At 37.4% G+C, this 24,439-nt stretch overlaps 1 protein-coding gene across 1 annotated transcript in view; it reads left to right on the plus strand.

Annotated features, from left to right (window-relative positions):
- Positions 1 to 2,228: 2,228 nt before the first annotated feature.
- The window catches only part of LOC150109184 (acylamino-acid-releasing enzyme-like), a 467,476-nt gene continuing 445,265 nt past the window's right edge, over positions 2,229 to 24,439 (plus strand). The window contains exon 1 of the mRNA XM_090411884.1: positions 2,229 to 2,648. Within this exon, the coding sequence (XP_090268010.1) occupies positions 2,637 to 2,648 (12 nt within the window). The 5' untranslated portion in view covers positions 2,229 to 2,636. The remainder of the gene's footprint in view (positions 2,649 to 24,439) is intronic.

Consider the following 24,439-nt stretch of genomic DNA (forward strand, 5'->3'; position numbering starts at 1 on the left):
TCGACCGGTTCCCGAGTTAGTCGATCTCTGGCACGGGCAAGCAGGTTTTTCCTCCCGGAAACTCGGGTTTTTCGTCCTGTAAACTCAAGAAAATCGACCGTAGAACCCACATTATTTCAGACATTAAAATATATTGTGTTAGGGTTAGGGACCACGAGATGGCGGCACATTTGAGCCGTCTCTCTTCACTGAGTACCGCTTAATTAGTGATAGCCTTGGGCCATCTATCTCTGATTGGTACCAGTGGAGACTGAACTGCCAACTCAGTCTCCAAAAGTTAGATAGGGCTAAATGGCCTCGCCTACTCCCCATATACAGGAATAAAAAGGCGTTAGCTGATTTTTTTTTTTATGTTTTTAATTTTACCAACCAGCAATTTTATTACACAAAACAAACATCAACAATTATTAAATATTATTACACAATATTATCAAACAAAAAAGTAAGGCATTCTTAATTTTAATAAACACAAAACTCTAAACATTTATTTTTCTCCATATTTTTGTGGTGAAATCTTTCAGGATATCTTGGAGGTCTACCCTTTGCAAGACTTCGTATTCAGGTCATAATGGTAAGTGAATTCAGGTCATAATGGTAAGTGAATTCAGTTCATCTTGTGTCTCTGAAGATCGATATGAATTTATCAGCAGTTTTAACTTCGAAAAGGTTTGTTTACCAGTAGCGTTCGTGATCATGAGACACCTATAAATTCTTAACGCTGTCATAACATTTTGAAATGTTGATTGCACCACATATTCAAAAATGAATTTGTACGATCGCGATGCTGGCACTGTTTTATCAGCTTTGAAGTATTCTAACTGTGATATGAAATACTTGAAATGAACCATTTCATCTGCAAACTTCAACTCGATGTCCTCAGAATAATTCTCTCTATATCTTTGGACAACTTCTTTAATTTCGGCGTCTGTCTTCGATGAGAACTTAACGAGGAACCCCAAATAGAGAATGGACTTTGTTATATGCTTCCATACGAGGAGAAGTTGTTACGAAGAGCCTGTGTAGCTCAGTGGTTGTGGTATTTGCATACCACGCTGCTTGACCGCCTGAAGAAAAACATGATTTCAAATATAGTCGGCGACTAGAGGAAATTTTTCTATTTTTTTTTTTTTGCGACCGATTTCCGAGTTAGTTGATCTCTAGCACGGGCAAGTAGATTTTTTCCTCCAGGAAACTCGGGTTTTTCGTCCCGTAAACTCAAGAAAATCGACCGCAGAACCAACACTATTTCAAATATTAAATATACTGTGTTAGGGTTAGGGACCACGAGAGAGCGGCATTTGATGAGCCGTCTCCTTACTGCATGCTGCTTAATTAGTGATAGCCTTGGGCCGGCTATCCCTGATTGGGTACCAGTGGAGATTGAACTGCCCACTCACTCTCCAAAAATTAGATAGGGCTAGAACGGCCTCGCCTTTTATTTCTATATTGGAATAAATGGCGTTAGCTGATTTTTTTAAAATTATTTTTACGTGACACAATGAAGTATTTCAAAGGCTCATCGAGGGATGACACCTACTGTACAACTCTCCGTCTTCACCACTCAATCCTTTAACTACAACGAACCGTAACCGCCACATCACACCATCGTATCGCCCACTACCACCACCACTAGCATTTTCACAATCAGAAACATTCATGCCCATTGCGGGATTCGAACCCTCCAGCCTTTTTTTTTTGGCTGGAGAGCGGATACGCTAAGCACTCGGCAAAGCAGGATTGGCTGAGACTGGACTATGTTGAGAGTAAGAGAGCATCCCGAAACAGAAATAGATGGAGATCTATAATAGCCAACCTCCTAGATGGAGATAACACTTGATATGACAGGACAGGATGGGGAAGAACTAACCTTGGTGTCAAATCTTGCTGTACAAAATTTTCTGACCTGTTTTTGCAGCGCTTTCAAACAGAATGCACTTTTCGTTTCCTTTATATTCAGATTTTTCAACTGAGTAGATTTGCACAAGAAATACTTTTGCGGATATTTAGTAAATATACTCGTATGTGCATTAAAACCCTTATTGTAGTTAATAAAAACGTTACAAAAATCTTGAAGGATGTTGTATCGTATTTCGAAACTAACTAAATAAATAAATATTTTTCAGTGTAGACTTCTCTTAACGACAATGTATCAGAGACTATTACTTTAAATTTTTAGATTACCTGGTTATTTATTTTGTAGTTCTTATGATGATGGCAGTTTTGTGTTTGAACCGTGGCGTTTTGTAATTTGAATCCCCTTACATCCATCGTATATTCAAATGTATAAGTTACAGAATAAGGAAGCTTCTTATCACTCGAAGAGATATTTTTAGCATGTACGTTCAGTGCTAAAGGATAATAAGCTCTTGGAAAATTATTAAAAGAGTTATCTCTTATAGCTGCAGCACTGTTTTCTTAATCCGGGAAGAACAAATTTCACTGAATATAACGGTTAAATATTAATATCTATGCACGGGTGTATGAAGATCGTCTTCAACTGACGAAATCACGCAGAGCCCGTCAAATGGCAAAATTGGCCAAATTCCACATTAAACCTACTATTAGCACATTAGTATAATATTGTTCTAGCAGATAAGATTCCAACTGGTAGGCAATTACGTAATTACGGTTTCATCATGAAAATAGAGGTATATCACATAATGCTTACAATTTATTTAAATCGGACTCAGTATTTTGTTACATTCAAATATATATGCTTATGCAGTTAGATACCTTAATTATGCCTATCTAGTTGACTCCAGTTAATTATATATAATACAGTCTTGTGTTTTCTTCAGAAGTTTTATACAGTTTATGGAACTGTAAAAACTTCTGCGGTATTATCGTTTCTGATATAAAAGAAATGACTTTAATGCTCGACGAGCTATTATGATTACAAATTTGATTTCTTTGGAGATCATCATTTAAATTTTTTTTTCTATAAAGAACCACTTGAATGGTTAAAAATATTGAAGTTATTACCCAATTGCGCTAAATACCATCATAGATGAACACTTCGTTAATGCCTGAGTAAAAAAAAATATATATATATATATATATATATATATATATATATATATATATATTAAGTTTAAACTGTTATTAAATGTTCTTACATGCTCTTTTGGTATTACAGTGTATTTTATGCAGACAGTTCATAAAAGTGCTGTAAATTCTTTGTGTATGACTTGGACCTGGTGAGATTCATTGGTCTTTCATGAAGATATAAGCACTTTTTGGTATAAGCATAACAAATTGGAATTACAACATGGTTATCCAAATTTCATTAGTAGTAGTAGTACTTCTTTTTTTTTTTTTTGTGGGGGGGACAAACTGTTGGGTACTTTGTTTTTCTTGTGCATATTAGGAAATAAGTATATGAAGTTTTGCCTTAAACATTTTCTGATGAATTTATTTCTGCTTTTGAAATTTCAGTAATCATTATATAAATGCACAGTATATTGTAAAAATTCTGTGGATATTTGTTTCACAGACTGTTGTGAAAACAACAGAGTTACCACTCTGCTAGGTTGATTATACACTAAACACTGATAAACAAGATTTGGCCTATTTTGCTGCCAAAATGGTACTTCTTGCAGTGAAGTTAGATGCATTGCCCTCATCTTCAGCTGACATTCTCTTTCCAGGAAAAAAGAAAGTCGTTTGAAGATCAGGCCTCAACTGGCTGAACCTTTATAGGATTTAGATTGGCACTCCATGCTGATCATTTAAACTTAAATTTTTTTCCAATCATGTGCCAAAGCCCTTTCATTATGACATGGTGCATTATTACATAGATACTTGGATCATTTACATAGAAATGTGCTATAGTGTAGGCAACACAGAATTATCTAGAATGGCAGATAACATTTGGTGTTTATATTTCTTTGCATTAATACAACAGTTTCTAGCCAAATAAACACAGGCATTCCAACTCCACATCAGACTTAAATGAATATATATTTATATATATATATATATATATATATTATTATTATTATACTATTACATCACACCTCCAGGGAATCCAAAGACTCATCGAGGGAGGGCACATCTGCTCTACAGCTCTTCGTCTCACTACTCCATCATCCTTCATCATCTAACGCCATCTACTGCCAACTACCACCACCACTAGTACTTTCACAAGCAATCATAAACATCCATGCCCACAGCAGGATTCGAACCACAGCCCCTTGGCTGGAGGGCAGATATGCTAACCACTTGGCCAACCAGGCCGGCAATGGATGGGATGATACATTCTGCTTAAATACCATTGTAATGAGAATTGCAGTCCAGACACATCTATCTGATATGAAGAGTATATTATGTTATAATTCATCGAATAATGCAAGCTTATGATAATGCAAAAACCAAACTTGTTGGTTCAGTACATAATATTCTATTGCAAATCAGTTAGCTATTGCCATTTTAAAGTGATGCATTATAGGAGCTGCACCCTATTCAGCACTCTCTGTTATTCTTCTTCAGTATAACATATTTTTCATCATTGTATTTTTATTTATTTATTTTTTAATGAAGTCAGCCATAACTAATCTTAATCTTTTAATCTTAATACTTTTGCAGTTGAATAAACTGATCTATGAAAACTTCAAAGTCAATCAATTCTAAAATATGTTTGTTTTCTACAGTATGTGACTATGATCATTTAGCTTGCATTCCCTTGCTGTTATACAATGTTCTTTTGATTTTTTTTTTATTGTTAATTCAGTTTTGGGAAACTGGGCATTTCTACATAAGTTTTTCAACATGGCATAAAACTCTAGAAAGAATATTTAGAGAGTCTCATCAAGATATTCTTTCATTATTATTAACCACCTTACCGGCCATTATGGATCAAATATGCATCCTCATACACTTCGTATCCATCATATATTTCAATGTAATATCAATGGTGTTATAATTTTAATATGCACTTTGCATCCATGATAACCTTAATGTCTTGGCTGGTAGCTCAGTTAACAAACTTCCATGGAGTAAGCAGGTTTATTGCAAAAGGTTTCACTCAGCCAGCAGCATATCCAACATACTGGATCTTAAACTGATTCACAAAAATTCTTGCTGTGGAGCTGTAGTATAGAATAGTACATTCCTCTCTCCACATAAAAGGATGAATATCAGGAGATTGTTGAGTAGAGTAAAAGATAACTGTGGGTGAAAAGAAAGTCAGTGTATTGCCAAGATATTATAATGTTGAGTTAACACAGAGAACAGAGATCATGTTGGCAGAGCGGTGTGAGGAAAAGGAAATGGAGATTGTAAATGTGTGGGATGTATTTGAGGGAAAGATGGAAATGTACAAAAGTGATGGGTTGCATTTAAATTGATTTCATTTAGAGACACGCTGTTGCTGCAAGGAGGAGCAATGAGTTATGTGAACAAGAGAGTAGAGGAAGTAAGAGGTAAAGCAAATATTCAGGAGAGAGGAACTGGTGAGACTGAAGTGGTTGTAAATGAGAATAGTAGTACTATTAGTGATAATGATAGAATGGCAATGTAAGATGAACTGGGGAGGGGAGAAGGAGATTCGAGGTTGACAGGAAGCCATAGTATAAGGAGAATGAATGTTGGAAGTAGTAGAGAATGTGTGTATGGTCAGTATGGGAATGGGATGGCTTGGAATGTACAAGGTGTAGTTGAGTCTGAAGAGATAGGTAGGGTAAGTTGTGATAAAGGCAGTTGAGATTAGTTGTGTGGGGAAATCACGATCTACAGGTGCCATGGGGGGACTGGTTATAGACTTTAAAGTGAATTGTTCTGTTTCTTTACAAATACCAGGGAGTATCAGAAAGGGAGATGAAATAGTTTTGCTGATTGGTTTATTCATCCAAAAATTATTGAAATAAGTGAAACATGATTGGATAAGGATGATATCCCGATGGAAATAGAAGTGGAAGGGTATATTTTTTGTAAGGATAGAAAGGACAAGAAGGGAGGTGGGGGTACTATTGACAATAGCAGGCAAATTTTGTCTGCACAAAGTTGAGATGTAAACGGTAGCAATGGTTTTCAATTGGTACGAGGTGCAGGTTGGCAGGAAGAGATATTTAGTTGGAGAGTGGTGGTGATGAAATGTTTTTATAAACGTATAAGCAACTTGGGTTAGTGAATAAGGGAAGGGTGATTATTATGGGTGATTTTAATTATGAAGAGCATTTGGGAATGAGGAAAATGAGAGACAACTATCTTAGGCAGTATGTAAAGGACAGCACATGCGGATCAAGAGTTTTAGATCTGATCATTTCATGAGATATTGTGATTGGGATTTCATGCTTCCCTCCATTTGGTGAGAGTGATCATGAAATGATCACTTGGGTTGTGGCTAGCCATATGAAGACTTCTGTGAGGAAAGGATGTATGTGGAATTATAAGGCTGGTGATTATTAGCAACTGAGGAGATAGTTTGGAGCTATACTATGGAATTAAGTTTGAGAGGGAGAGAGATAAATAAATGCTGCATGTCAACTTGCCAAAAATATTTAACATCATCAATGCACAAATGCATTCTGAAGGTCAGAAAACTGAATAAAGTAGGTGTCAAATGAATGAATGAAGGGATTAAGCATGAAATTTAGAAGAAGAAGATATTGTGTAGGCAGCAGAAGATGAATAATGGTAGCAATCAAATGCACGAGGAGTATAAAGGGTAGGCAAGAAAGGTGGCTTAGTAAGAACAGCAAAACTACATTATGAAACAGAAACTAGCAAATCAGGTCCAGAAAAACCTTAGAGAGTTTTTCAGATAGGTGGCAAGTAGAAAGAAGAGTGATTATGGAAAGATGATGTCAAATGATAAAAATCGTAGTATGGTAACTGCTGCAGAAGACAGTTCAGGTGTTCAGTGAAAATGTATAAGGGTGTTTCATCCTCATCTGGGTGAAAACATGAGAAACTGAAGTGTACAGGAAATAGAAGAGGATAGCTTAATGGTGAGTGAGCAGGAGGTATTTGAGGGAATAAATAAGCTTAATGTCAATGAAGCTATAGGCTGCAGCATTCTCTGTCATGGAGAATGTTCCAGAGAATTAGCATGCCTGTTTAATAAGTCTTACAACAGCACAAGTCCTAAGAGAGTGGAAAGAAGGTTAAATTGGTCCACTGCATAAAGGTGTGATAAGGCTGTGGCTACAAATTATAGACTATCTGTATATCCAGAGTTGTGGTAAAGGTATTGGAAAGACTAGTGAGAACTAGGATACAGAAATAGGTTGATGACAACAGTATTCTCTGTGATTGTCAGTATGGATTTATTAAAGGGAGATTATGTTTTACCAATTTATGTACTATAACTGTGTCTGGAGTTGGGGTTAAGGTATTAGAGAAGTTAGTTAGGACTAAGATTCAGAATTGGGTTGACAACAGAAAAATATTCTTTGGCAGCCAGCATGGATTTACTAAAGGAAGCTCGTGCTTTAGCAATCTGCTTACTTTTTATAATAAAGTGACAAATGCATTGGATAAGGGTGTTGCATATACAGTGGTATATTTAGATTTTGCAAAGCTGTTTGATAAATTGCCACATGACAAGTTGGTAATTAAATTGGAATGGAATGGATGGGACTGAACAGTAGATTAGTTCACTGGATTGGAGATTGGCCGTCTGATAGGTATCAGCAAGTTGTCTATGGAGGAGCAATATCCCAGAAGAGGAAAGTTACTAGTGGTATACCTCAAGGGTCTGTTTTGGGTCCATTTCTCTTTAATTTGTATGTAAATGAGATTTGGAGAGGTCTGAATGGTGATATGCAGTTGTTTGCAGATGATGCAAAGTTGGGGGGAGCTATCAGGAGTAGTGCGGATGCTGTAGTTTTGCAAGAGAACTTGAATACACTGACTGAATGGGTAAATGAGTGGGAATGTCAATTCAATGTTTCAAAGTGTAAGGTTTTGAAATTTGGGAAACAGATGGGATGTAAAGTACACAATCAGTGGAAATATCTTAAGAGGGAGAGGAGATGAGAGATCTGGGAGTGATTGTAGACAACGGCCTAAAATTTTGGGGACATGTTACTAAAATTGTGAAGACCACACAGCGGATAATGGGAATGATCCAGAGGACACTGACTTGTAGAAGTAAGGATGTTATGGTTCCTTATTATAAGGCTTTGATCAGGCCACATATGGATTACTGTGCATAGATCTGGTCATCTGGTTTTCAAAAAGATGAGGATGCGTTGGAAAAAGTTCAGAGGCGATTGACTAAGGTGGTTTCTGGTCTATGGAATGTAGAGTATGAAGACAGATTGACAAAATGCAATTTGCAGAAATTGGTGGATAGAAGGAAGAGGGGGGGGGGATATGATCGAGACATATAATCTGTTAAGAGGTTATTATCAGATTAATGTCAGGGAGGATTTGCACAGAATGGGTGAAGATAGCTGGAGAATAAGAGGTCATCCCTGGAAGTATAAGGAGGGTGTGAGGAGCAGTTTTTTTTTGCATGGAGAGTGGTGAGTGGGATGGAATGCATTGCCCGAGAGTGTGGTGAGTGCAGAGACAGTAAATATATTTAAGTTGCAGTATGATAAACCATGCGTATAACAGTGGACCTCCCACGATGAGTCTTTGAGTCCATGGAGGTTTTTTATCATAATAATAATAACAAGGTGAGAGATGTATTGGATTAGGGAGATGCATATTGGGCATTGGTTTACTTGGATTTTGCAAAAGATTTCAATATATTGCCACATGACAAGCTATCGAATAACTGAAATAGATGCGATTGGATAGCAGACTAATGTGTCAGATTGTTGACTGGCTGTAGGATAGTGTCATAAAGTTGGGGGGGGGGTATCCCAAAAGAGAAAAGTCACTAGTAGTGTGTGGTGCATGGATCTGTATTGGGGCCATTATTGTTCATTTTGTATATTATGCAACTGTTTGCAAATGATGCAAAATTGGTGAGACAGTCAAGCAGATGTTATGGCCGTACAGGACCTAAATAGATTGTATGAATGAGTGGATAAGTGGAGCTGTTAGTTCATTGTTGCAAAGTGTAAGGTTTTGAAATTTGGTATTGCACAATGGGATGCAAAGTATATACTTGGTAGGGGAGATGAGAGATCTGGGATTAGTGGTGGAAAAGGACCTGAAATTCATGGATTGCATTGCACAAGTTGTGAAGTCATCACATTGGATAGTGATACAGGGAACATTGATATAAAGAGGCTATGTTTTCATTATAAGGCCTTGATCATACCTTATATGGATTATTGTGCACAGACTTGGTTACTGGGTTTTCATGGTGGCAAGGATATTTCCAGAGAAGATTCACAAAAGGCTGAACAGAGACCTGGGAATGTGGGAACTGGTCTTTGGAGTGTAAAAGATAGACTGAAAGAATGCAATTGAAACAATGCAAAGAATTTGGAAAGTGTATAATTTGAGACATATAAGTTGGTCAGGGGTTGTTACCAAGTTAATATGGATGAAATTTTTCTTAGAATGAGAGAAGGGAAGGGAATAGAACAAGAGGCAATCCCTGGAGACTGTATAAGGAAGGTATGAGCAGATTCTTTGCATGGAGCAGTTCTTTGTATGAACAGATTCTTTGCACTGTTGGTGAGTGGAATATGTTGTGAATGGGGACACATTGAATCAGTTTAAGACACAGTTGGATGAGCTTTGTGTGTAATAGTGTGTACCTTCCATGATAAGTCTGACTCCATGGAGGTCACATGTCAATAATAATAAAATATCTTCTACTCACTCCCTTGCTTACCCATACCATCAAGTTGATCCAGGGATAGTGTCTTGTTCTTTCCCTCTCACCCTCTGTTCATTGTACAGTCTCTTCAACATATTAATATAGAATGTGTGTGAAATGCCACTGGTAGATGCCAGTCTTTTAAAGATACATTGGATAGGTATTTAAGCATCGTAAGATTTGGAAGAGATCCTTTCTTGATGAGTTATTCACTGGAGGAACTTCTATAATACTAATAATAATACGATTGACACACACATAAGTGTGTGTCAATCATATTATCGTATAATCGTGTGAGGAGGGTGGTACCTGATTCTTGCAGATGAGATTTTTTTATTTAGTGAAGAAAGACAAGTACCTGAACAAGAAGTCATCATCAGAAGTTGCATAAGAAGAATATGAGCAAGGCAGTGTGAAACAGCTGTTTTATTTGGAGAACAGTGGGTGAGATTGGAATGCATCACCTGATAGTGTGGTGAGTATGAGAATGGTGAACAAATTTTAAAATGGTTTGATGACCATTGTGAGGACCTCCGACCACAGTAAGTCATAGACATCTTATGGTCAGTATGATGATAATAATTACTGTTAGAATAATAATTAATAAAGGAATATGTATTGTTTGGTATGTTGGCTTGGAAAATATTGTTACAAGAATAAACATAGATTTCAGTTTTTAATTCATCATATGTTTTTTTAATATTTGTTCTTTGTATGTTAATTGTGATCAGGTTATAAGAAGTAGTGAAATGCATAGACGTTTTGCTGTATTGTAGCATCAATAAAAGAGTAAATGCAATAAATTTGCAATTTAAAAATTTACTGTCTTCTTCTTTTCCAGGTTTATAGGCCAAATGGCTTGTTCCAGACTCAGTTCCATCTTTTTAAGGGTCTTACTCTGCATCGAGTACCTTTTGGGTGGTAATTTAGAATTTGTTTAGGTATTCTGCTTCTATTCATTCTCAGTATGTGTTCTTTCCATTTTTCTCTATAGCAAATAACTGTTTCATTTTAGGGAGGTTGTAATTCCAAGTTTTTTTCTGATTTCACTGCTTTTTGTTTTGCCCATTATTATGACTCCTTCAGTTCAGCACAGAAATTTCATTTCGAATGATTCAATTCTTCTTTCATCTGCTTTTTTTTATTGTCCATATCTCACTGCCATAAAGTAAGGTTGGTTTAGCTACTGTATTGTAGATTCTTATTCGTGTGTGTTTTTGTACATAATTGGGTTTAAAAATTTTATTTATAATGCCTGTTACTTTTAAAAAGTTTAATATCTTTGGTTCTATATCAGCTTCATTTTCATCGTGCAACCTAAATATTTGAATGTATTTACTTGCTCTATTATTTTGTTTATTACTGTTTTGCTTCTTATTGGATTAGCACCTTTGAAGGCCATGACTTTTGTTTTGTCTGTTGATATTTCCATACCATATGTTTTTATCAGATTATTTAGACTGCATAATGATTTTTGAGTTCATCTTCATTGTTTCCAAGGATTATTTGGTCATCAGCAAAAATAAGAATAGCTAATCTGGTGTTACAGTTTATCTTGAATCCTCCTTCATTAGTTATCTTCCATTCTTTTATGATTTTATCATGTATATATTAAATAAAACCGGTGAGAGAGGGCAACCCTGACTTGCTCCTCTATTTATTGGTTTCTACTACGTGTGTTATTATGTTTCTATGTTTAGGTTTCCAGCTTGATGTTGAATTATTGTACTTCACAGATATTTTATTATCTTGATATATATTATATAAGGCGCTAAAGAGTTGGTTTGGCATTTCGTATTCTTCTAGGATATCCCATAGTTTATCTGTGATAATTTTATCAAATGCTTTGGTGTAATCTATAAAAGCTATGTGTGTTTCTATGTTTATTTCTCTGTGTTTTTCAATTAATAATTTTAAAGTAAATGCAGAGTCTATGCAAGACCTGCCTTTTCTGAATCCATTTTGTTCTTCTATTAATTTTGGGTCTACTATACATTTAAGTTTGTATGCTAAGATTTTTGCATATACTTTATAACACTGAGTAAGCTGATTCCACGATAATTGTTACAATCAGATTTGTGTCCTTTTTTGTAGATGGGGATAAATATTGCTTTGGTCCAATCTTGTGGGCATTTTCCTTCTTTCCAGATCATATTATAAAAATTAAGTAACCTGAGTGAGAATTCAAGTCCTGCATATTTGATAAGTTCCAAATTTATATCTTCTCCTGGAGCCTTTCCTGTTTTGCTTTAGGCTAATTCTTCTAGTGATGTTTTCCAAGTTATCCTAGATGTTTACAAAGGGTAGTTTTCTGTTTTGAATATTTTCATCATACTATAGATCTTGGTAGTGTTACGTCATTGTTTTCTTATATATTTTATCTCTATTGTTCTCCTTATGCTTATCTGAGATCCGGCTTCTAAACTGACTTTCTGGGGCTGTTTCTCTCTTTGAGCTCTGACAAAATTTATTTGTTAATGCTGCGCCAGTCAGAACTCTAGGATAGAAATTCTTATCCAAAGAAGCTTTCCCAGAATTCAAGTAATACCTTATTTAGATTAAGTAGTTAGGTAGATTGAGTTCTCAGTACACAGTCATGGCCTTTACAATCCTAAATTCCTCTTTTTCCTCTAAACATAGGTTCGATATGTTCATGAGTGTTACAATTCAATCTCTTGTCAATCAATCAATCACTCAATTCCAATGTATACTCAGGTATACATTAGAAAACACATTTATTATTTATCTAAGAACATTACAATTTAAACAACACATATAATCAAGCAAATCAAGGTTAATACTAAAACACAAGTAAAGCAGGGTAATAATAATCAAACAGACAGGCTATCCAAACACACTCATGAGAATCTTATGTTCATCTATATCACAAACATGGATGTCGGTATTAAACTAGATTACTGCTACTAACGACCCATACATTAAACTTGGTCTAGACAAGTTATGAAATTAGACTACCAGCCCAATTCGATTAACATAACACAGGAAACTGTCTCAAATCTCTCTCTCTCTTCTTTTCTAAACTCTGTCCATTTTACACCTTCGTCACCAATAGATAACACATAAAAGGGAAGATTTGTACATTACCACCTTGTTAGATGTTTTCTCAATCCTTCCGTCTGTTCTTTGTTATAGATTGTCCCTCTGTACAATGGATTGCCGCCACGTGGGAGTCACGTGCTCGTCCTGAATTCGCCACCTGTTCTTCTGGGCTTATGAATTTTTAGCGTTGCCGTTGCTAACGCGATTTACCTTCAGAGGAATCCTTTGCTACTTTCTCATCAGTTAGATCCACACCGATGGTCTAAAACTTGAACACTGCTGTCATATCGTGCTATATTTTCTTCGATTTGCATCACTCAGCAACGGGAAACATGCTGTCGCTTTGCCATATTCACACGTCTTGTCGGGTATCAGGCATGCTGATCCACTCGGGAATTCGAGCAGGAGACCCACGGGGAGGGCACATGCGACCGGGGAACACCACAGGAACCAGGAGAGAAACGTAAAAGAAGCAAAGTCCTCTCTCAACAATGTGAATCCATTTTTTAACCCCATTATAGCGCCCTCTTTCAGCACTTCAAACTTGTCTACGATGCTCTCCCATTCGCTGTCTCCGATTGACGTCACCTTCTTGCTGTACGTGCATCGCTTTTTTAAGGAAATGCAAATTTCTTGTGCCTTCCACGAATGCCTACTCATCGCTCGTTACATCATCTTTGGTGGTCAAACTGCAACCTTTGAACTTTCGTTTGCACGATGATACATGACTTTATGCATGGCATATTTTAACATTGATGTTTTTGACAAATTAAAGATTCCATCTATTTTAGACAAGAATCATAAACATAGTACAATTTAATATTTATTTCCTCCTTCGATTTCATTTTAATTTAAGATTCAACCTCTTCTTTTATATTTTAATTCCTTTTTAAGCAAAAGTTAATATTTGCATCTTCACATATTATGTCTGTTTTGCCAAGAGTACAAGTGTGGTTTTGCTTAATGTTGTTCTCTTGTTAAATCTTGAATGCAGTAGTTCTATTCTTGATAGAGCCATTGTTCAAGATCTAACAAAGGCCCCTTCCTTTTTCAAAAAAATTTTTCTTAGAAAATTTTTCCAACTTCTGGTTTTCCCTTTCCTCTCTGGAGATGACTCTTCCATCTTGATCTCCCAATATTAGACTCATCCTGGCCCAGGATGCATCTTCTGTGCTCTGAGTGGACACTTGACACATGTTGTAAACATTGCCTTGCCTTACTGCCTTCCTTGAGGCACATCTGGGTCATTTCTCATTTTGTTGTGAGCCTTCTCGTATTTACTATTATTGCTGACTTGGCTATCTTCATCCGGTTCGTCGTTGGATTTTCCTTGTTTCACTCTAGCCAGTTGTTTATTCTCTGATCCTTCAGCTTGATCTATACCTCCGGCATCAGATTTCTGGTTCTCATGTGATAAAGAAAGCTCTTTTGAATTTGGCTGAGTGCAATCCGCATGTTCTTTTTGTTCTCTGTCAACTTAACATCCTCTATGTTCTGGGGTCTACTTTTCAGAGTGATGTTTCCTTTACTCTGAAAATACTAAGGTATGTTGCCTTAGTATTTTCTTTCCCAGAGAAACTGATCCTTTTACTGGAATAATCGCATGAGAGACCATGTTTCCCTAAGAAATCCTCCCCTAAAATTAATCCTACTTGAGAGAGTGGGTTCTTGGGCAGAATTAGGAAGTTATGCCAGGCATACAAGCCAAATGCTCACAATCCTATTCTTAGTCTTACTGCTTTGGTGGCTTGAGTTGTGGGGGGTTGGATATCCCTAAAAGATAGACGAATTCTCTCAGCCTCTTGATTCTTTCACTCACACAAGCCCCCAGTTCCTTGAGACATTCCTCAGAAATAATGGAAACTTGGGAACTGGTGTTAAAGAGTGCTTTGAGATCCTTCCCTCAGATTCTTCCACTTACTGCCATCTCAGGCAACCATCCTGTGCCTTGCTGCCCATTCCTATCAGGTTGTGTAGCACAAAGGTGGGAAGTCGCTTCAGGCTGATACCTTGCTCTGAGTTTCCTGGTGATACAAAGCAGTCTCGGGCAATACGCCCCAACTTGTTGCAATTGTAGCACCTAGGAGGTTCTCGGCAGCAGCCTCTTCTACTCTCTCTGTCCAGGGACAAAGGAGAGTTATTTTCACACCTGGCAGACAGCTCAGTCGACTTTCTCATCACTGTGTCCATCCTTTCTAACATAGGCTGTTTCAATCTTTCTACCTCTCTCTGAACTATTTTTTTATCCCCTCTTCTTAGGAGGAAATAGATTCATGATTCTTGGGAGATTCCAACGTCAATTGATTAATCACTGAGTCAAGACATTCTATAAGCGGCTGTTGAAACTTCTCTACCTCCTGTCTGATCAAGGAGCGAACTTCGCTAAATTCACAGGCAACAACACTACAGATTGACTCAGTCTTATTTCTTCCATTACCTCCCTGCACCTTCTGTTTCTCTTTCCTGTCCATTCCCTTGCTGGGTTGGAATTTCTACCCACATCTATACTTTCTTTGATCATATTAACTGGGCTTGCTACAGCTGTGGGACAAATATCCCCAAGCAGCTGTTCCCTTTCTTTTACAATCTCGAAACAATCCCTCAGAGTAGTTATCCCCTTCTCGAATGCTATTTCCCTCAGTTCTGGCCTTAGGCCAACTCTAAAATGCTGGAATATGGCCCATTCCAAGTGATCATTCTCCTCGTCGGGCACATTTATAGTACTAGCAAATGAGAGCAGCCTGTTGTGAAAGTCAGTGGCACATTCTCCTTCCTTTTGCACAATTTTTTGGAGCTTCCAGAGGTTGGGTCCCACACTTTTCACCCTTGAAAAACTGGGAAATGAGGATTTCCCTAAACCTCTGGTAATCCAAAGTCTCTCTTAGGAGTGGTGAAGAGTAAAAGAAACTCTTTGCTCTTCCAACTAGCTTCTGCAAAGCAGAATAAGCAGCTGGAAGTCACTTCATTGCCCAATCTTCCTAAGCTCTTCTATGTAGTCAAAAAAGGCCCTCACATCATCAGAGTCCTCTCCAGAGAACTGAGGAAAAAATTGCTAAAATATGCTTTTAAAAAATTCTGGGTCACTCAGATCCGAACTAGATGGAAGAGACATTCTTGTACACTTGGCTTATACTCTTATATAAAGATTAAACTTCAAAGTTCCCTCCCTTTTTCTTTTTCCAAAATTTTCAAAATGTCCTGATTGCTGAGTATGAGACCGTAGACCAACTCACGGTATTTGATCCAGTTCTTTTATTTCTTTGGATCAAACACATCCTGTCGGCTGCGTCATTGTTACGTCGTTGTTTTCTTATATATTTTACCCCTATTGTTCTCCTTGTGCCTACTGAGATCTGGCTTCTAAACTGACTTTCTGGGGGCCGTTTCTCTTCGAGCGCTGACGAAATTTATTTTTTAATGCTGCGCCAGTCAGAACTCTAGGATAGAAATTCTGATCCAAAGAAGCTTTCCCAGAATTCAAGTAATACCTTATATAGATTAAGTAGTTAGGTAGATTGAGTTCTCAGTATACAGTCATGGCCTTGACAATCTTAAATTCCCCCTTTTTCCTCTAAACATAGGTTCGATATTTTTGTGAGTGGTAAAATTCAATCTCTTACTCAGGTATACATGGGAAAACACATTTATTATTTATCCAAGAACATTACAATTTAAACAACACATATAATCAAGCAAATCGAGGTTAATACTAAAATACAAGTAAAGCAGGGTAATAATAATCAAACAGACAGGCTATTCAAACACACTCATGAGAATCTTATGTTCATCTATATCACAAACATGGATGTCGGTATTAAACTAGATTACTGCTACTAACGACCCATACATTAAACTTGGTCTAGACAAGTTATGAAATTAGACTACCAGCCCAATTCGATTAACATAACACAGGAAACTGTCTCAAAATCTCTCTATCTCTCTCTCTTCTTTTCTAAACTCTGTCCATTTTACACCTTCATCACCAATAGATAACACATAAAAGGAAAGATGTGTCACATAAAAGGGATGATCCTTCCTCCTGTTCTTTGTTATAGATTGTCCCTCTGTATGATGGATTGCCGCCACGTGAGAGTCACGTGCTCGTCCCGAATTCACTACTTGTTCTTCTAGGCTTGCGAACGTTTCGCGTTGCCGTTTCTAACATGAGGGCATGTGACTGGGCAACACCACAGGAACCAGGAGAAAAATGTAAAAGAAGCAAAAAAAAAAAATGTCCTCTCTCAATGATATGAATCCGTTTTAAACCCCATTATAGCTGCTCTCTTTCTGCACTTCAAACTTGTCTATGATGCTCTCCCATTTGCTGTCTCCGAGTGACGTCACCTCCTTGCTGTACGCACATCGCTTTTTTCGGGGAATGCGAATTTCTTGCACCTTCCACGAATGTCATTGGTGGTCAAGCTGCAACCTTTGAACTTTCATTTGCACGATGATACATGACTTTATACATGGCATATTTTAACATTGATGTTTTTGAGAAATTAAGATTCTATCTATTTTAGACAATAATCTTAAACATTGTACAATTTAATATTTATTTCCTCTTTCGATTTCATTTTAATTTAAGATTTAACCTCTTTTATATTTTAATTCCTTTTTAAGCAAAGTTAATATATGCATCTTCACATATTATGTCTGTTTTGCCAAGAGTACAAGTGTGGTTTTGTTTGATGTTGTTCTCTTGTTAAATCTTGAATGCAGCAGTTCTATTCTTGATAGAGCCATCATTCAAGATCTAACAGTAGTAATTTTGCCATGTTTCTATTTTAATGGTATTAATATCTGCTTTTTCCACAGTTTTGTTGCTTAGATCTTTGAGGATTTTATATTCATTAGGTCTTTTGAGTGTACAGTCTCTCTCTCTAATTTTGTTACAAAAATTTCATGAAAATTTACTGTAATTTTAAGAATTGATGGATTTTTTTCCCCTAGAAATTTCTTGTATTTTAGAAATATCCAGAATAAAGAGAGTAAACCAGTAGATTGTTAATCAGTAGAAGATGTAATGAATTGTGAAATACAACAGAAAGTATTCTTGATAACAGGAATGCTATTGTTTATTGTTAAGATTCTTTACAGAGCTATGTAAAACTTTTTCATGCCACTAGAGAATGCAGCTGACACAAAGAAAAAGTAAATCTGGTTCTTGTTGGAGATTGGAATAGTAGAGTAGGAAATAAATTCCAAAGATATAGAATTATTTTGGGAAAATTTGGAGCAAAGAGCAATGCTAATAGTAATGTTAACTACTGAATTTCTATTCAAGATATAGGCTAATCATTTTTAATACCATGTTCCAACATAAAGATGTGCACAAATTCACATGGAGAGAACAAAAAGAAATAAGAAAATTTATTGACTGGGCTATTAAATATTGGCTATTAAAAAATTTATTGACTACGCTATTAAATTATACTAGACAAGAAATTATGTTGTTGATTTAATCCTTTAACCAAGTATATGCAAAGAAAGTGTGCACTAAAGTATCTTCATGATTAGAGGCTGTTGCCTTCACTTCAATTGCTTCATTATCCTATAATGCATAGCAATGTATAATACATGTATATTGCAGTGCATTATTGTAAGAATTGTAAGGATCCAGACGTGTTTTGACCTCTATTCAGGTCTATCAGTGGGAAGTAGACCCCCACTGTTATACCGAGAAGTCATATTATGTAGTAAAATGTTGTATAACCATATTAAAATACTTGGAATCAGTGATAGTTGTAGAATGTTTTTCCTCTTGGTTACAAACTAAGTTATACTAGACAAAAAAATATATCCTTGTTTTAATTCTTTTACCAAAAGTAAGCAAACCTAGTTTTCATGTGAAATATGTTTCTGAATAGGATACTTTCATAGAGGTGATTGACTTCACATCAGTCATACCAGTATTATATAGCAATATACGAGGGTGGTTTCCCAAGTTTCTGGCCTGAGTAACTATTAGAGGTGATAGAAAGAAAACAACTGTGTCACTTTTCAACATAATCTCCCTTTACTTCAACACACTTTCCACATCTTTGAAAAGCCCTTGAAAAAATAGTCTGTACTTTTGTCTGCAAAATGGAAGACTGTATCTTTCATCTCATTGTCTGTAAATTTTCTTCCTCGAAGGTCTTCTTCAGTTTTGAGAAGCAGTAGTAGTCACTGAGTGTTAGATCTGGGCTGTGGGGTTAGTGTTCAATCTCCTGGAAGCCACATTCCTTCACTGCAGGGTTTGCAATAATGGCCATATGAACCGGAGCATTATCGTGAAGAAGGCAAACTCCATGACTCAGCATTCCTCATCCCTTCTCATTTATGGCATTGTATAGTTTGTGCAGGCGTGAAGCATAATATTCTGCATTCACGGTGGTGGTATTCCTTTCCTTGAAGTCAATCAACAGAATTCCCTGGCAATCCCAAAAGATTGTTGCCCTGATCTTCTTGGTGGACTGAGTGACCTTGGCTTTTCTTGGTAGTGCTTCACATGGTTTGCACTACTCCATGGATTCCCTTTCTGAAAGAGGATCATAATTAAGGACCATGGTTTCATCCCTGGTGACAATGGATTCCAGCACTTCTCTCTGATTCCCTTGGCAAAGCTCTAAAAACTTGCAGGAACAGGTTACACGATGCTCCTGAATTAAAGAGAGAAGTTGGGGCACCCACCTTGCACTGACTTTTTTCATGTGAAGATTCTCGTGAATGATGCAAAATACTCTTGTTGTAGAAAGCCCTAACCTTGCAGAGATTTCTTGAGCTTCAGCCATCTGTCATTGAGCAGTCCTTCCTCAACAAGAGAGATATTTTCCTCAGTCATCACTTCCACAGGCCGACCATCACAAGGATCATCTTCGATGCTCTCTCTCTCTCTCTCTTTTCCTAGGTGAAACTATTTAGCCTATTCCTTCATAGTGGAATATGAAGAAGAAGCTTCCCTATAAACACTATCCAAATGCTGTTTGTTGATAGCACTTGGAGAAACCCCTTTGGTAAAAAACTTTATCACAGTGCAGTACTCAATTTTTAACATTACAGCCACTTAGAATGCCATGTGTTAGTCAAACGAGTGCCTCCAATTGAATGACACAGTTAGAGAGTTGAAACTGGTACACTAACCTCCCCATAGATGGTGCTATCTGTCACACATGGCATTTTAAAATTGGACTGAATTTTATGTCAGGCTAGAAATTTTTGCAGCTTACCTTGTACATATCCAAAAAGGAAGAGTGCTGTACATTATTGGATACCGAGGAATTGATGTGAAGTCAACATCATCTATATATACATGTAGCCTAGTCATAAAGATACTTCATGAGCAAATTTTGTTTACTTATGCTCAGGAAAAGGATTAAGCTTTCCAACCGCTCAAAAGGAGGACACCCACTCCACAACTTTTTTCCGACTCCACCACTCAATGCACCAACTTCAGCGAACTGCAACAACCATTGTCGTCATCTACACCAACACCATCTTCTGCCCACCACCACTAGTATTTTCACAGACAATCACAAACTTCCATGCCCACTGCAGATTTGAGCCCACAGCCTTTTGGCTGGAGAGCAGATACGCTAACCACTCTGCCAACCAGGCAGCTATTATAATTTACTTTTTATAATTAAGTGCAAACATTTTCTACAACTGTGCCTGTGCAACTTTGTGGAAACGATATATATTTTCTTCCATAGAGCTAGACAGCAGAAAAAGGACTGTTATAGATTTTGTTATTAATAGTGATTTCTTTATACTGATTCAGGATACAAGAGTATACAAGAGAATTTAAAATAGAAAGGGGGTCACCATTTAGTTTTAAGCAGAATAAACATAAATATCTTATTGAATAGAAAAATATATGCAAAAGTTTTACAAAAAATCAACATTTAGCAGCTTTCAGAGGTAAACTGGAGACTCATGTCTACACTATCTACCAATAATTGTCTGGACATCCTGTTATTTGAAGTTATGGAATATTCCAGGTTTGTTAATAACATAAAAACAGATGTAGAGATAGTAGAGAGCAATATTTCATTGTACCAGTTGAATACAGGTGGTATGGCAACACGACGTGAACTCAGTGACTTCGAGAGAGAGAGAGAGGTATCATCGTGGGCTCTCACATTGGTGGCATGTCCATACATGCCATTGCTGCTCAGCTGGAGCATCCAAAATCAATGGTTGGCAATGTGATCAACAAAATGAAGACATTCTGACATCACTAGTGCAAAAACACCCAGGAACGGCTGCCGAAAATGACTGACAGGGACAGGAGCATGTTAAAAACAGGCGGCATGCAAAAACCGGCTAGAGTTGGCACAGATCATCCATGATTGGTTCCAGAGTGCCATTAACACCATGGTGAGCATTAATACTGCACCTCCATTTATTGGGTTTCCACGAAAGAGCAGCAGCACATAAGCCAAACATCACAACAACGAACAAGGCGGCTCATCTAGCAAAGAGCATGTGAACTGGACAATTGACCAGTAAAAAACAGTACTCTGGAGTGATGAATCAAAGTTAACCTGTTTCCAGTCTGATAGCAGTGTGTGGAGTCCACGCTCTGAAATCCACATTTCATCAACCTCTCTCATCCTCTCCATAGCCAGCATTCCAAAGTCCTGACATTGTCTTAGTTACTTGCCTCTGGACCCTCTCCAGTGTCTCCACATCACATTGAAAACCAGGTATCCAGATCTGAGTACAGTAGTCCAAGTGTGGTCTTACCAGTGCCTTATACAGCATACAACCACTTCCAACATGCTAGAGTATTTCTTATCATAGCAGCACTACAATGTGCTACTTTTGAAATGCTTGCAATATGCCTGCTAAACTTCAGTCTACTGTCAGCCATCACTCCTAAATCTCTAATCTCATCCATTTCCTGCAGTAAAGCACCGTTCATATAGTACACAGCCTTATATTCTGCACCCCAAATGCAACACCTTGCACTTATTGATGTAAAAACTACAACCCCCATTCCTTTGTCCAAGTAAAAATCTATTCAAATCTTCCTCAATGCAATTAACATCAGTTCTACTTATAATTCTTTCCAACTTTGTATCATCAGCAAACAATTGAAGATCCCCAGTCAGTCCACATGATACATCATTTACAAGTTAAACAGCAGATGCTCAAGAACAGAACCCTGGGACATACCACTGGTTATCCTCCTTTTTTGAGATACTGCTCCATCATAAACAACCTGTTGGTATTGTTCAGAGAGCCAATCTCTGATCCATCTAACCAATATACTATCTATTCCCATCCTCTGCAGCTTGCACACCAACTTATCATGTGGTAATCTATCAAACCCTTTTGCAGAGTCCAAGAATATTACTGTATATATGATTCTCCCTTATCCAACACCCTTGTTACCTTATCATAAAATGCAAGTAAATTACTAAAACAGGACCTACCTTTTACATATCCATGCTAACTATCATAAAGAATGCTATGTCCATCAACTCATCCTGTATTCTGTTGCTTACCAATCTCTCCAACACTTTGACTGCAACCGCAGTTATACAGACTGGCCTATAGTTGGAGACGTCTGTCTTAGAACCATGCTTATGGAGTGGTACTATTTTGCTTTCTTTCCACACCTTAGGGACCCTACCACTGCGACTTTCATTAAATAACCAGGTCAAGGGCATAGCCAACTATAGTGCACATTCCTTAAGAATACATGGTGATATGTTATCCATTCCCACACAGCCTTATTAACATCTAACCCAACTAATATCTGATATACCTCTGATTCTTTCACTTCCAATTCTCCTAATACTTGCCTCTCTTCTATATATGTAGTCTGTTCAATAAGTTATAAGACTATATTTATACAGAAAACAGATTACCTTTAATCATCATCATTTACATGGTCTTTTTCGAAGTAACTACTGTGAGACGCAATGCATTTGTCCCAACGTTGTGTCCACTTCTTAAACACATCTGAAAGTCCATTTTTTGAGAGTTCTTTCAAAACCGCCTCTGCAGCTTTTACACATGCTTTGTTGCTTTTGAAATGGCGGCCTCTTAGTGGTTTCTTGAGCTAAGGAAACAGCCAGAAATCGCACGGTGCGAGATCGGGACTGTATGGAGGGTGTGGTAGGATATCTATGTTGTTCTTCTGCAAAACGTCCACTACACCACCACCACCAGCAATATATGGCCTTGCATTATCATGGTGCAATAAGAAGCCATTCTTCAGCAATGGACGCTTCCTTTTGACGTGCTGTACCATTGTCCGTAAAACATCTGCATAGTATGAGCCGTTTACAGCATTCCCCGGTTCTACAGCGTGTTGGTAAACAATGCCTTCGTAGTCAAAAAAACATTATGGTCATAACTTTACCAGCCGATTTTACAGTTTTTGCTTTCTTGGGGGTAGGTGAAGACGGATGCTTCCATTCACTGCTTTGTTGTTTCATTGTAGGGTCATAGTGATACAACCAAGCTTCATCGGCTGTAATGATGCGTTTAAGAAATTGTCACCTTCTTGTTCCAGTCTTTCTTTCCATTCTGTGCACACATCTACTCGATGCTGCATTTGCTCTGGTGTCAAGAGTTTTGGAATCCATCAGATGCAAACACATTTCAGTCCCAAATGTTCAGCCATGATTGAGTGAACACTTCCCACAGAAATATTCAGGCCAACATGCAGCTGGCATACTGTAATTCTGCGATCCTCCTTGATGATAATTGCTTCTGTTGATCATTGTCTCTGTGATGGACGTTGAAGGTCTTCCCTCACGTTCAGATCTTCCACATTTTGCCTTCCTTCCTTAAAAGTTTTATGCCAGCGAAAAATACTTGCCCTCAACATTGCTTCATCGTGTAAAGCTTCGCATATCATGTTAAAAGTGTCAGATGCCGATTTTTGCAAACGCACACAAAATTTAATTGCATAACGCTGTTCCAAGGACGCTTCCATTTCGACGACTGGTCGCGGCTCGTAGGCGCGCCGAAACAAGCTTGCGTTTAGTCACATGACACTGGCACATCGGCCCGTACACGCCATCTATCAACCTCTTTTGTTAATACAGACAACAACATTTCTTTATTCCACAGAAATTAATATTGTGATGAGTGGTTTTGCGACAGTAAAATTAGTCTTATTACTTATTGAACAGCCCTCGTATATATTCTATGGCATCGTTTATACCAGTATTATATATGCTAATAAAGTGCTTGTTCAGTAATTCCACTATGCCCTTTGCAGGTGTTATTCTGCTGCATGGATGTTCTGTTCTTGGGCACCATGATTCTCCACCAGTGTTAATCTGCCATAATTATTCTTCCTCTTGCTTGCCATATAGCAGAAAAATTCCCCTGAGTTAACATTGGCCTGACCTCTCATACTACACCTTTTCTTTCTTTACCATGCTCATCCCCTTTCTCCTGCATTTTATACCCTTCATGGATTTGAACACCACCAACTGTCTTGTACTTCCTCCATAACATTTTCCTTTCCAACACAGCTTGCTTAATTTCACTGTTCATCCATTTCACTCCTACTCTATTTACTTGCTTAACCCTTGGTATGTTATACACTGCTTTTATCAGATACTGCCTTGTGAGTTTCCATGCATCATCACCATCTTTTTTCACTCAGCTCATCTACCCAACGTACTGATGCTGACCCAGCTTCCT

Source organism: Typopeltis vanoorti, chromosome 2 (genome assembly GCF_054136105.1).
Source record: "Typopeltis vanoorti isolate ZY-2024b chromosome 2, IOZ_Tvanoo_1.0, whole genome shotgun sequence".
Lineage (NCBI taxonomy): Eukaryota > Metazoa > Arthropoda > Arachnida > Uropygi > Thelyphonidae > Typopeltis > Typopeltis vanoorti.